General features: G+C 46.3%; 1 protein-coding gene across 1 annotated transcript in view; it reads left to right on the top strand.

The window, feature by feature from the left end:
• The window catches only part of LOC108799633 (tRNA-dihydrouridine(20) synthase [NAD(P)+]-like), a 259,781-nt gene that overhangs the window by 218,678 nt on the left and 26,269 nt on the right, over nucleotides 1-14,834 (top strand). Inside the window, exon 7 of the mRNA XM_018571523.1 lies at nucleotides 10,801-10,871. Coding sequence (XP_018427025.1) covers nucleotides 10,801-10,871 — 71 coding nt within the window. The remainder of the gene's footprint in view (nucleotides 1-10,800; nucleotides 10,872-14,834) is intronic.

Genomic DNA, 14,834 nt, shown 5'->3' with positions numbered 1-14,834 from the left:
AGGAGGAAAGAGACCAAGTTGAGCTGAGAAGGGGTCAAGTGACGGGATGACAATCTCCTACCCCCTTCCAGGCATCCCAATGGCAGCCTCGGGGAGGCATATTAAAGTGAGAGGGCAGTCAGGAAGCCGTCAGAGTTTCTGAAAACAATCTAGGCGGACCATGTGTGAACATACTTGTCTCCAGCATCACGTTCTCCTGCCAAGAGGCCTTCTAGGTCAGCAATATGGTCCATCTCCACAACCCACTCCACAAGGGTAGGGATCACCGATGTACGCCAGTGGCGCGGGATAACAGTCCTGGCCGCTGTGAGAAAGTTTTGCAGAACACCCTTCTTCGTCCCCTTGAGCCATCCAGAATTTTGGGGTTGTTTGCAATTACTGTTCCTGTCACTCTGAGGTATATCCCAAACACTTCCCGCCAGAATCCTTGGAGTTGAGGACAGCTCCACCAAATATGAGTCATATTTCCCGGGGATGTGCCACATCTCCAACAGGAATCAGACACTGCAGGATAATACCAGTGGAGGACCGTAGGACATCTGTACCATCTAGTGAGTATTTTAAAATTCTTCTCATGGGCCCTGCTAGCGATGGAAAGGGAATGCGTGAGGGCAAACGACTTCTCCCAGTCAGCAGACGTAAAGGTGAGGTCCAGTTCGCATTCCCAAGTAGACGTATAGGTGGGTAAGGTAGGGGAGGCTAAGAGTGAGAGGATGGAGTAGAGAAGGGAGACTACATGGGAGTGAGGCGTAGAGGCCAGAAGGAGGGAGTGAAACTCTGTTGGCTCCCCGCCGCAGCTTTCTGGTCCTTGGAGTGAGGAAACAAAGGAGCGAAATTGTCCCTCCGACAACCAGTCCCCCGGGTCAGGGCAGGTCTCCCCTGTTAGAGGTTGTGCCTGCAATGCCGAGAGCACCCTGCAATGGGAGGCCTTTGTCCATCTACCAAAGGAATATCCAGTCAGGGCCGGAGGAAAGATCGAGTTCCCAAATAAAGGGGTCATCGGGCCTATGTAAGCCGACAAGGTGTGTTTAGAGACACAGCGATCCCACAGCTTCAAGACATGGGCTGTCAATAGGGGCAGGGAGGAGTGCACCAGTCTGGATCCAAGGGGTACCCAGGGCAATGCCAGCAAATCACCTGCTTTAGTGTCTCCTCCAGTCTGACCCACTGTTTCTCTCCACCTCTGTGGAACCAGTGAACTACACCGGTCAACACGGCAAAGCCGTGGTAAAGAAAGATATCTGGTGCACTCGCCCCCCCCCCCCTCTGCGTTTCGGGAAGGGCCAGCGACTGATAACTGAGTCGCGGACGCACAGAGCCCCACACAAACTTTGTGAAGACCTGCTGGACTTGTTTCAGATAGGTAGGCGGTAGGGCGATAGGTACTGTCTGGAATAGCTAAAGAAATCTAGGTACTATGTCCATTTTGAGTGCATTAATCCCCCCCAGCCAAGAAATGTGTTTGTGGTCATAGGTAGCGAGGTCTAGAATAACCTTTTCAAGCAGGGGCGAAAATTAGCAGAGTATAGGTCTGCTAGATCAGTCGGGAGAGCAACACCTAGGTATTTTTAACAAGGTAGTGCAAATACGAAAGGGGTAATTGTCAGTCAGGAGGCACAGGCCTGTCATCCCCAAGGATGCATTTAGGATTTCCGACTTAGTAAGGTTGACCCGAAAGTTACTCAGAGAGCTGAAACGTTGGAACTCGCGCAAAATCGTGGGCATGGCGATATGGGGTTGAGTCACATAAAGTAGTAGATTGTCTGCGAACAGCACCAGTTTGGAATTGTGGGGTTCCACCTGCAGGCCCTGGAAAGCAGAGTCCTGCCGGAGGGCAACCGCCAGGTGTTACGTGGTGAGAATGTAAAGTAGAGGCGATAACGGGCAGCCCTGCCGGGTGCCATTAGAGATCTTAAAGCTAGGGAAAAGTGAGCCGTTGACTCGGACCCCAGCGGATGGGCAGGAGTATAGGGCCATTATGTTTCGCAACATGGCGGGTCAGATCCCAAGCTGTTGGAGGAACCACCAGTCCAGGCGTTCAAACGCCTTGTCTGCGTCCACTGACAGGAGGCATAGTGGTATGCCAGATGTTTTAGCAAAGTGCATCAGCAGAAGTGTCCGGATGGTGTTATCTCGTGCCTCCCTACCCTGTACGAACCCCACTTGATCTGTGTGGATCACTCCTGGGAGAAGCGGCTTCAGCCGGTTGGCAATTAATTTGGCAAACATATTCACGTCCACATTGAGAAGGGAGATCGGTCTGTAGTTTGTACAAAGAGTATGATCCTTACCAGGCTTAGGGATCAACGAGATATGCGCCTCCAGCAATTGAGTAGGAAAAGAGGCACCAGGTGCGATAGAATTAAACACCTGTAGGAGGAAGGGAGTCAGCTTATCACAGAATGAATTGAAAAATTTCACCGTGAAGCCATCAGGACCCGGGCTCTTACCGGTTGGGGTCGATTTGAGCGCAAAAAGCAGTTCCTCCATGGTGAAAAGGGACTCCAAGGCCTCGGCGTCCGAGTCTTCCAGGGGCGGGAGGACCGTATGTCGAATATACGCCGCAACCTCCTCAGCGAGGTCCAAAGAAGGAACGGCTGACTCCGGGAGGTTGTAAAGGGAGCTATAGAAATCTGCAAAGGTGTGTTGAATACCTAAAGGTGAGCTGACAGGGGTACCAGATGCGGATTGGATGCGAGGGATATAAACAGAGGCGGGTCTAGGGTGTAAAGACTGAGCTAGGGCCTTCCCAGATTTGTCTCGGGACTCATAAGCCCTTAGGGCTAGTTTATCTAGATTATTATCATCCCCCTAGCTAGTGAGATCAAATCGAGACGGTATTGCAACAATATAAAGATACAAAAATACAAAACCATATAAGCACCAACGTGGACCCACCCTGGTCCCACGCCCGGGAGCCAAGGAGGTCTATCAGGGTGGCCCCCCAATCCCCGTGCCCCACCAACCGCGGGAGTACACTGGGGGGAAGGGGGAGGGCGAACCACGACAGAGCTCGCCAAGAGAGGAGAACCCCGTCCACGGACAACATGGTCGGTGCCATCCCCAGCGGGGGAACTCGTACCCAAGATAACATGCATAAGCAATGAAACAGCATTAAACAGTGTATTATGTAACAGGATAGCACAGAAGGTCTCAGTGCGTACAGCAAGTGGGGTTGCCATGTGCCTACATCCCTTCTGAGGGCCAGTTAGGAGCCAGCGCCCGGCAGCTCACACCCTCACTCAAGTCGGGACTCCGGTAGGTCTCTGGGTCCACCCAGTCCCCTGTCCCCTAGTGGCTGTAGTGTGGTAGAACCAATTGTGACAACCGGTACAATGCGACACGGAGGATCTCCTCCTTAATGGCAAAAAAGTGTACCCGACAGAGGACGTCCCTCACACGGTTGGGGTTCCCCAGGTTAATCCCTGTGACACGATGCACCCAATCCAGCTCAATGGCATCAGTAGGTGACTTCCCTAGGGCCAAATTAAGGATAGCGGTTACCGTAGCATGTAGGTCAGGGCCCTGGGTAGCCTCCGGGATCCCCCGCAAACGAATATTATTGCACCTGCTCCGCTTTTTGCCATCTTCCATTCGCAGATGCAACTGTTGGAGGTGGGAGCGGTGTGTGGCTTGGGCCGTTTCTAGGGACACCAGCCTGGTCTCCTGTGCTAAGACTGAGGCCGACAGGCCTGACAGATGGGAGTCAGTGGCAGTAATCCCCTGGTTGAGTTCTTTTACCTCCCCTCTCAGAGCCCCCTCTAATCTTGTGGCCCAGGAGTCAAAGTCTGCTCGGAAGGCAGTGAGAAGGTTGCGCACCTATGTGGCTGCAGGCTGTTCTGTGTCCATGAGAAACGCCGGCGGTGGCAAATCAGGGGTGGTCATGGAGGGAATCTGGGTCCCAGAGGACTGGAGAGGCTGTAGGGAGTCCAGCAATTTCTGTCCAGTGGAGCGGACTGGGGAGCGGAGGCTTGGGCTGGCGTCTGCGGTTGCAGATGATCTGTCCCGGCCTTCTTTGCCGGAACAACTTTCGGCGCCATTTTGCGGCCTGCTGTGGCGGCGTTTTTGTGTGGGCGCCGTGTAAAGTATATGGCAATGTCCCGGGTGGAGGAAGAAGCAGGGGCACTGGGTGGGTCCCGATCGTCGGGCATAGGGGGAGAGAGTTGCATAAAAAGCTGAGCCACGGGTGCAGCTTTTTTTTTCTGAATAAAAGACTTGTCAAAAACTTGTCTTTTGGTTTTTTTTCAATTAAAGGAATTTTTTAAAAAGTCTAGCATCTTTTTTAAACATTTACTTTAACCCTTTAGTGAATGTACAGTACCCCTTACTCATTCATAAGGGGGGGAGCGCACATCTGGGTGCCGCTTTATTAAAGGGGTACCCCAATGTGAATAAGCCCCCTTGCCCGCACCCCCACAACCAACACCCCAGGGCTTGTGGGGAAATTATCTGCTGTGAGCCCTCTAATTCTGATTTCACTTTATTAGGGCTTGACTTCCCTGCCTTTTGGGTAAGCCCCCACAACCAGTGTATCCCTATCCAATGACCTGATAAGTGCTCTCATATGACATTGAGATGGTGAATAGGTGGTGCTTAGCCCCAAAGTTGGTGTAGTTTATAGTAACAAAGAGAAACCAGTGTCATAAGTGCTACAGAAAGGACTTTTCCAGTTTAGAAAAAAAAAAAAGAAAATCATTACAGTCCTATACACCCCAAGATTTTCCTTCACTTCCACTACTGCTTCATTCAGGAAGGAACCAAGGGGAATGGCTGGTATTTTCGGGAAGGAAGGCACATGAGACAAAATCCATGAGATAGCACTGAGCCAAACAGCACTGTATTACTTATGCAGGGATTATATTCACTCTTGGCGGCTGAATGGTGTGGAAGATAAGAATATGTTACTGGGGAGAGGGTCATTAAAGTGGCAGTAAAATGAACCTTGAGATTGCAAAACCTTAGAGATTGGTGAAGAGCCAGATTTGCCTATAGCAGATGTATCTATTGTGGCAGTGTAAGCCAATGCCACGGTGTAGTTTGGCAACTATGGCACCCAGGACTCTCAGCCAGAGGGGCTGAGAGGGTCCAGAGAGTAAACCATTATACAGTATAAGGAACCTGGCCTTTCAGATTCCTCCAGTTTTTCAGAATTGTAGCTGGGATCTGGAGCTCTGGAGATTTCTTAGAGCTCTGGGTGGGAGGAAATCTCCAGTCCTAGGGCCACGTGTTGTCAATGACCAGCCTGGGCTGATCAGGTGGCTGAGAGCAGCCTCATTAAGAAGCCAGCCCAGAGCTCAGGGTAGGAGTTGTGTGTGTGCAGGAGGCACACAACCACAGCAGACTCAGGTGCGTGCTGGACGCTCAAGGAACTGCCCGGTTGGGAGAGGCCAGGAAGGTCGGTGACCCTAGGACCTGTTGGACACACTGCTGGGAGAGCAGTGTGAGTATCGCACAGAGGTGTGCTTGGAGCTGAGGAAAGCTACTGAGCAATACTAAGGAATATATATGCTAAAGAAAGCATATTATCATGAGAAGTACATACATGTTGGCCTTTATATGAACAAACGACTGTCTTTTATGTTGCTGCTGGAAACTGTAGTGTGTAACAGGGAAAGGTTACCCTTTGGATAGAGACTTTTTGTGTTTGCCCTTAACAAACTGCGATTTACTTGCATTTCTGGACTACAGTCGAGTAGTCCTTGTTACAAGGGGTGTCAGAAGTGGGATGCACTGTGGTACCGCCCATGCTCTCACAGAGGCCTTAAAGGTACAGGACCCAGGAAAATGGAAGAAGTTGTGAATGCAGAGAACTGACATAAAAAGGGCAGAGTGTGTAGAGACTGGAGTCCCTGGAAAAGAAGTTCTGGTAAACTGTTGCTTTAGTTAAAACAGCAGAGATTGCTTGCTGTGTAAAGCAGGTGAGTCAAGGCCTGCAGGAGAAAAGCAAGTCTTTAAAGAGACAGTGCTCTAAAATTTTCTGTGGACTGTGGAACACAGTGTGCAAAAATGCAGTGGATTGCACAAAACCGATTGTCTGCCATGGATTGGCGCAAGCAGCATTTGGCGGCGTTGACCCCAGCTATTACAGTGGAGAAGCCCGCTCTGAATGCCTGGAGAGAGTGAGGGGCTGAACAGAGGCTCAGCAGGGGCGCAGTTGTCGGTAGCAATGCCAATGAACGCCGGATTGCTGACCGCGTGCCATGGATGTTGCCTGCAGAGGAGTGGAGCCTAGTAAAGATACCTGGAGAGAGGATCCAGTACAACCAGGAGAGCCAAAGTGTGTTCAACGGGAGAGTGCCATCTCCCATTGCAACCAGGAAAAGGTTGTCACCACAAGTGAAAAGCTGCAGTGGAGTTGTAGCTCAGCATTATGTTCAAGCTGTAGGTGCATTTCTACCTGCCAGGAGCTCCCAGGAGGGAAACGCATGTGATAAAAATTATGCAGTACCTTGTGCACCATGTGGCCGATGGGGTCATGGGTGTGTGACATGCTCTGAGCTGTGGGGTACCACCGGAGATACTGGTGGGCAGGAGTCCGAACCCGCCAGTCTAAACCATGAGGCTAATGTGCATGCAGTTGTCCATAGCAATGCATGGGAAAGTTCCTTGGAGCCTACAGGGGGCACCAGAGAGTAGTGGAAAAAGTCAACACAGAACCAGCGCTCTCAAATTAAGTTAACCACGGTGCCTGAGAGGGGTGGTAAGACTGACTTTGCTGAATTGTTTGCTGGAACTGTTTGTCCTGTAGCCAAAAAGACTGACTGTAAACTTAGGCGTGAGATGGGAGTAACGCTAGTTGAGCGGCCCATGGAACATTGTATGAGAGACTTGCCTCTACTTGGTGCACAGGAATATGGAGAGGCAAGTGTTAAAAATGCCTGTGATAATGTGTGTTTTTTTTTAATCCAAAGGGGGATTTGAACATTACTACTGTGGAAAAAGTTAATGTTGATGTAAAAATTGTTAAAAATGCGCCGGGATGGAAATGCATTGTTTGCTACCAGAGTGGGTGCAACAGAAATATCCTTGGAAATCTCAGAGGGGCTCATTAGAAGGATAGGGTAAGTTTGATGGGAGCCCAGACAGCATAGATTGGAATAAGTTGCCTAAATGTTTGTTACCTCTAGGGGGAGATGTATTGTCTGAGACCCCAGAGATAAACAAACATGAGATATTGCCAAACAAAATGGAAACAGATAAAAATGATGTACGGATGGTAACTGATGGTCCTGTGCTAGACAGTGACGGGACGCACAATATTTCTGCTGTGCCAGAAGGATCAGCTGCTGATCAGCTGGTAGAAGAGGGTGCGAATGCTGTGGCAGCTGCTATAATTCACCAGGTGGACGGGCCAAGTAAAAGTGAGAAAGCAGCAGAAATTCTGTCCGAAACCCAGGACAGGGTTAAAAATTATTTGGGTGGCCCTAAGGAGCGACAGCCCCTGCACAGTTGCCAGTAGAAACGGGGAACCGTGAAGTTGCTGGGGAAGAGGAACACTCCCAGGGGTGTGGTTCCTCTACAAATACTGTGTTGCCCGACTATGCCACTGATAATGGTGAGATGGGTGAAACATATAATTAAATTAAAAATTGTAAGGGTTTGGTTACCCCGAATAATGTCACCTGTAACTCAAAAGGGGTTAAAAAGGATGTGGTGAAAACGCCAGAAGGTACTGGTACAATGGCAATGGCTAAATGTGGTTCATACAAAAACTGACAATAACAAAGGTGCTATTTTAAAGCGATTGGGGTTGGTTGCTGGGAGCAACAACACTGAAACTGAATGGGTCAGTAACGAGGGAGTGGTGGTCAGAAAATTCCCTACTGACAAGGACCTGAGTCTTGAACGGTGTGAGGTGACCAAATGGGTCAATGGGAAGACTGCTAGGGACCCCAAAGCGATTGACGGGGTTAGCGTAGCAACGGGCTGCCAGGAGTTCGGCAGTGATAAGCACCATAGAGATGACAGAGGGAATGCTACCGGGTTGACTGTCTGGGTAATGACCGATAAAGGCTATGTAAAAAAGAGGAAGGATGTGGGCCTGAGGAAAGTGCAAGGTTATGGGTGGAAACGCACACGTAAAAAGGTCGTACTGGGTCGACTTGGTACCTCGGTCCAGAGAGTAAACCATTATATAAGGAAGAACCTGGCCTTTTCAGATTCCTCCAGATTTTCAGAATTGTAGCTGGGATCTGGAGCTCTGGAGAGGTGTGCCTGGAGCTGAGGAAAGCTACTGAGCAATACTAAGGAATGTATATGCTGAAGAAAGCTGATTATCATGAGAAGTACATGTAAATGTTGGCCTTTATGTGAACAAAAGACTGTCTTTTATGTTGCTGCTGGAAGCTTTCTTGTGTAACAGGGGAAGGATACTCTGTGGATAGAGACTTTTTGTGTTTGCCCTTAACCCTTTCGCTGCCAAGCCCTCCGAAACATTTTTCAATTCAGCTGGCCAAGCCATTTTTGCAATTTTTCCCATTGATTTGATTTTCAACTACTGCGTTGCTAGCGTTTGTAAAAGACCCCCCAAACCATATATTTTCTGAAAGCGCAGGCCCGGTAGAATAAAAAGATGGTGATACTAAATTTGTAGGCCGTGCGATAATTGCGCAAATGTTTCTCAAATTAATATTAAACCGATAAAAATACACAATTCAATTGATAAAACACACTAAAAGCAGTATCCGTTCACAAAAAAAATATTTTTTAATTGCGCCTATACACATTTGTAATTGCGCCTTTTTGCGAAAAGTAAAAAAAATGAAGGTATGCAAAAGTGTAAAAAAGCGACTTATGTTAACAATTGTTCTTACGCTGTGTTGGTGTTTGTGTTGTGATAAAATGATACAGGCGTATATTTAATTGCAACACAAGGTATCACAATGCACGGCAATGAGTCACAAAGCTTTGCCATGCGCTGCCACAGTTAATTTCATGTTTTTTTAACAGAAAAAAAGAAATCAGTACAGAGGCTTCCCATTCATTCACAAACTGCTGATAGTAAGATATTTACTATGTTTCGGCTCGACTGAGCCGAGGTGAAAGCCGAAGCTAGCCGAACGGCCGACAACCTGCTACTTGCAGCTTGGTGGAGCCAGCCATCATCTCACGCCTGGCTGATGGCCAATTGCATGCATTCACTCACTGCTGTTCGGCCCCTATGAGAATAGGCCGAACAGTAGCGAGTAGCCTGCCAGAGGTTCGGCTCAGCCGAGTTGAAATCCTTCTGCACTTAGGGTCGGCTGACCCAAACCCAGCCACAGCAAGACGGTGTACGGCAGAAATCAGCTGTACAAGCCTGAAGTGAATAGCCGAACAGCGTTCGGCTCACTTCACTCCGTGTTGGTTAATCACACGGCTGACTGCGGCAGCTTTGTGAATAACCCCCTATGTGTCCCCAGTTATTTACAAACACTGGAGTGATCGGATTAAATTCTTGAATGAACAGGCTGTGATGTAGATCACAGCCTGTTCATTCATAACTGGGGACACATAGTAGTATGTGTCCCCAGTTATCTACAAACATATGATCTGTAGGGGGTCAGTGTTTAATAGCTCAGTTTATGTTTCCCTTAACCACATGAAGTCCGCGGTGTTAAACCCCCTTTCCATCCAGGCCATTTTTCAGTATTCAGCGCTGCGGTACTTTGACTGACATTTATTCCGTCATGCAACGCTGTACTGAAATAAATTGTATACCATTTTTTGGGGACAGATAGAGCTTTCTTTTGGTGGTATTTAATCACCACTGGGGGTTTTATTTTTTACTATATTAAGGAAAAATTACCGACATTAAAAAAAACAAAAAACTTTAGCCTATATTAAATGATAAAACATTTATTATTACCCAATCTTTTGGTAAAATATAAACGACGGGGTCACGTCACGTAAAAAGACACCAAACATGTCAAGCCCTAAAATTGCGTGCGCACGCGAAACCTCAAAAAACTACAATACCCAAAATTGGCCATAGGCGACGCTTTAAAAGCTTTTACCATCTGTTTAGTGTTATCAGTGATTGATGGGCCTAAAATTATTGCTCACACTCCGAATTTTGTGGCGATATGTAACATGTGTAGCGCAATTGTCGTTTAAGTGCTCTGGTGCACCAGACGCATATTTACATTTATATGTGCGTAAACAGGGGGTTGGGGGACTTAAACGTTTTTGGGGTTTTTAAAAAAAAATTTTATGTGATTTTTTATTTTTTTAACTCTTTGTTTATGTTTTTTACACTTAATGTCATTGCTATTACATAGGGGGATACCAATCCCCCTATATAATAGCAAAGGCACACTGACGGGTCCTCTTTATGGAGATATTAGGGGGTCTCTAAGACCCCTTATGTCACCTGGGGACTCCAAAAGAAGCTGATGAAGCAGAGATCTGCTTCATCAGCTTCTTCTCTCTGGCAATAGCAGCCAGATGACTGGCAGGTGAATGCGGAAGTTATGTATTACACATAACTTCTGCATTCACAGCACGGAGGGAGATCAACAAGGAGGAAGATGCTGATCTCCTTTGGGGGGGGGGGGGGGTCACACAGCCAGCACATACACACGATCAGCAGGCTATAGAGCTGCCGATCGTGTGTATGTGAAACAGCCGGTAACGGCTCTTTACATCTGACGGGTTTTATCTGCCATGCGTGCGCGAGCAGAAAAAGAAATGCCGTCTAGTCACGGCAACCCGCCAATGTGACTGTGCCGTCAGTCTGTTTTTTTTTTTCATTACCAACAATGTTTTCTAAATGTTGAACATGTAATCTTATGATGCTTCTTTCCACCCTTCATATTTCAGGTGGAAGAAACTGTCAGCCTGGTGAAGATTATTGAGAAAACTGGTGTCGCGGCTATTGCTGTTCATGGAAGGTAACATTTATATTCTCATAACAAAGGTTGCAATTATTATTTCAATACTTCAAATTAATACATATAATGATACATTTGTGAAGTTACACTTTAAGGCCCCCTTTACACCTCTTGCATTGTTACCTTATGTATGTATGTTAACAAGCTTGGGGAATTTAGCTAATTATCATCTCAGACACTAAAAATAGTGTCAACCATGGCAGTGGAACAAACAGGCCATTACTTCAATCAGCATCATTGACTCCCCGGAGAGGCATTTCCACCTTCTTCCTGCCTGGGGAATGGACCATATCAGCACACACCAGTTATCATTGTGGAGATACAGAATCTCCGCAGTAGACATGCTGCATGACTCTCCTGCAATAGACCTGGACCTCTCGCCACCAGACCCCTTCTAAAGTCAGTCAATCACTTAAGGAGGACATTCAGTCAATATTTACTTAATCCTCTAACTGGGAGACAACTTGCACCACTTTGCAAGCTACTATCACATAGACATGCACAAATCCCCTATCCACACACTTTTCCTATTGCATGATGATCATGATAACAAGAATCATCTCAACAAGATAAGACTTCAGGGACTCCCCAATGCTACTGGGACTCCCAATTGTCCATGACTTATATGTCTCAGCACACCCTGGACCAAAGGTTGGCACCCAAACCTCTGCTAAACCTGCTAAAGGAACATAGCATTCCCTACAGTTTTTTTGCATTCCGTCTCCATATTTGTAAGGCTTGTAAAACAAATGATGTCATACACCCAGCCTAAATATTGGACCTTTTGCATTAACTGATTCTCCTTCAACTTACCTCTATAGACTGGCCCCAAACCAATTCTGCACCTGGGCCCATCCAGAGGATTCCTAATGTCCCCTCATCTCAAGCGTTGGACCCATAGAACTTTACAGCAATTAAAGTGTCTCCTAGCTTCAAGATATACTTTTCTTGTTGCCATGTTCTACAGATGGTTTCCTGAGTGCCCTGGGTATACATTCCCATGGACGATTGTGGGGTCCAGGACTGTACTTGGATCACTCGCAGACCATATATTGGCCAGCATGTCTACATCCTCAGGGACCTTGTAATGTCTAAATTGCCTTGGCTTCCTGAAATAAGCTAACTTGCTATTCTCTGCTTCCAATGATGATAACGATACAATGGTTAAAAGAAGCAATGGTCTTATTTATTTATACACAAATCTAATCAAACATAATAAAAGATACAAACAGATACAATAAGACAATCAAGAGAATACTTTACACAGCAAGTCCGTCCTCTGGTTCCTATATCCTGGCTGGGCTCAAAGAGAGAGCAATATTGGCACGCACGGACTTTTATACCCATTCATACACATACATCGACACCTCCTTTACCCAGAATTCCGCATGTCCCTTAAATGTCTTTCGGCCAATCGGCATGGTCCTTCATATTTATCCACACGCACTGTAGTCCTCCAGCAGGGGGCATCATCGTACTGCAGATCAGTCCTTGGCCTAGGTCAACACCTTGTCCTTTGATCTTTAGACAATGGCCAGTCACATTCATATGCAAAATCTGGATATCTTGACATGTATTCCCAATGTGCCTACACCCTTATCAACACCACAGGGTGTAACGCTTGAGGTCTTGTCCAGATGAATGAATATCACCTTTCTCATCTCCCCTGCCATGCACCAGGCATGAACAACACACAGTTGGTCTATTTGATGAGCAATGCAATCAAGATTTGAAGATATCTGTTCGGCAGCTTTCGTACATGAAAATGTTGTACACTCCAACAGACCTATTCTCCACCCTTTTGTTCAAATATGTGATTCTTTGCTGCATAGATTTCATGGGTTCTCCATATATGGATCTGCTGCCACTTTCACGTTGTGGCCCTTTGACTACCTCTCAACTGTAGACAACTGGACAATGGACACCGTCAAAGCATGACTGTGTTCTCTTGGCTATCCCAGTGAGAACTTTACTTTCTAATGTTTATTTTAACACTGTAAAAAGAACATAAAAACTTGGTGCACATATCTAAGTGCAGTATAAAAGTAGCTGTTAAATAAAGGTTAAAAGTAATGCAATTACAGGATATTTAGAAACCTCTCACTTGTCACACACCGGATCGAAGTCTGACCTCAGCTGCTGGTCTAAGATTGTTATCAGGATAGGCGGTACATGGAGAGAGCAGAGTCCAGTCTAGAAAGATTCCAGCTCACCTGTGCTGGAAGACACAGATCTGATCCAGTGGCTGAGCAGTGCTATTGCTGGTTCTTCTCAAGGTGGTATCACAGCTGCTGAGTACTTCCAGGTCATCAGGTCTCAGACACTGCTAGGTGACACATTTCAGAGGTTCACCTCCTTTGTCAAGCCTTGGAGAGCCAGCTACAACACTGCTCAGCCACTGGATCAGATCAGTGTCTTCCAGCACAGGTTATCTGGAATCTTACTGGACTGGACTCTGCTCTCTCCATGTGCCATCTATCCTGATAACAATCTTGGACCAGCAGCTGAGATCAAACTTCCATCTGATGTGTGACAGGCAGGATGTTTTTAAATATCCTGTAATTGCATTACTTTTAACCTTTATTAAACAGTTATGTTCTTTTTACAGTGCTGCTACATGGATGTTTCGCTATCCAACTAACCAGGCTGCAGGATTAGTGCATACCTGTACATCTTCTCTGGATTAACCACCAGCATAACTGGAGCTCCTTTAAGACTATTAATATACTGTGCAAGTTGATGACTTCTGTTTAATGTTTATTTTAACAATGTCCTTTTGTGTGTTCAAGTGTAGTTCTACTTCTGCAGTCACACAGCATACCTAAAAACATTTTTTTCTTACATTTTAAATGTTTATTTAGTGAAGGCCTTTGTTCAGATTCCAATCTACACTAAGCAGTTTGTCTCTCAGTTTGACCCTCTATTTTCAATTCAGATTAGGTTTATTCTCTTTAAAACAGTCAAATCTGCCACCATAGTACAGGCAGAGTTAATTAGCGTAAATATGACTTCCCCACTCCTTAACATGACATAGAGGGGAAGCTAGGTAGGATTTTTAAGCAAGTAAAATGCACTATGTAAGCAGCAATTTAAAAAAAAAAAATTTAATGTGAACGAGAACATGTAACAAATACAAAGTAGGTGTTATCCCAATTTGGCTGCAAAAGTGTAAATACTCTTTAAGGTTTGCTGTTTGACTTAAAGGTAGCTTGGACTGCAGGGGTAGAACCTTATCATAGGAATCCTAAATCAATACCTCATCTGCTTTCTAACACCAGATTTAGACATCTAATGCTGCCCCTTCCTCCCATATGATAAACTACCTCCGTAGGGTTGGTTTGTTATGATTTGCAATGTTATAACCTGTGCCATTATGTACATTGTTTTCTTCAAAAAAAAAATGTTGATCTGGTTAATGAGAGAGTGACCCCTGTGGGTACAAATCCTCCTAAACATGGTCTATAGTATGGTATAGTTTATAACCTTTGATGTTCTGATGCCTTGTGATTCTCTCCTTCCCACCCTCTCCCCAGAGTGGTTGAACTGGATCTTTTTTTTTTTTTTGAAGGTCACCCTATGGGGCAGGATACTTAGCATAGCTGATTGTTATGCTCCAAACTGTAAAGAAGAACTCCAGGGAAAAAACGTATTAACCCTTGCAGTGGGGCTACCCCCACACTGCAAGGGCTCAGTGTTTGTTTTTGTCTAGGTACTAAAAAGAAAAGAAAGTTATACTCACCTGAATGGCTAAGCCAACTACCTGCTTCCCTGTTCACTGAAGCATGTCTCCTCCTCTACTGCACAGATGGAATCTTCCCCAGCATACTTGGGTCTATACACTTGTATAGAACATGATGACACTAGGATTCATATACCACTGTAGAGGAGGAGTAAAGAAGCTCTAGGGCAGCGGTCGCCAACCGATGGTCTGCGGACCACTGGTGGTCCGCAGACCATCGGTTG

Source organism: Nanorana parkeri, unplaced genomic scaffold (assembly GCF_000935625.1).
Source record: "Nanorana parkeri isolate BGI_ZX_2015 unplaced genomic scaffold, ASM93562v1 scaffold1774, whole genome shotgun sequence".
NCBI lineage: Eukaryota > Metazoa > Chordata > Amphibia > Anura > Dicroglossidae > Nanorana > Nanorana parkeri.
The sequence above is the reverse complement of the archived record's forward strand: the minus strand, read 5'-3'. Positions and strand labels throughout refer to the sequence as shown.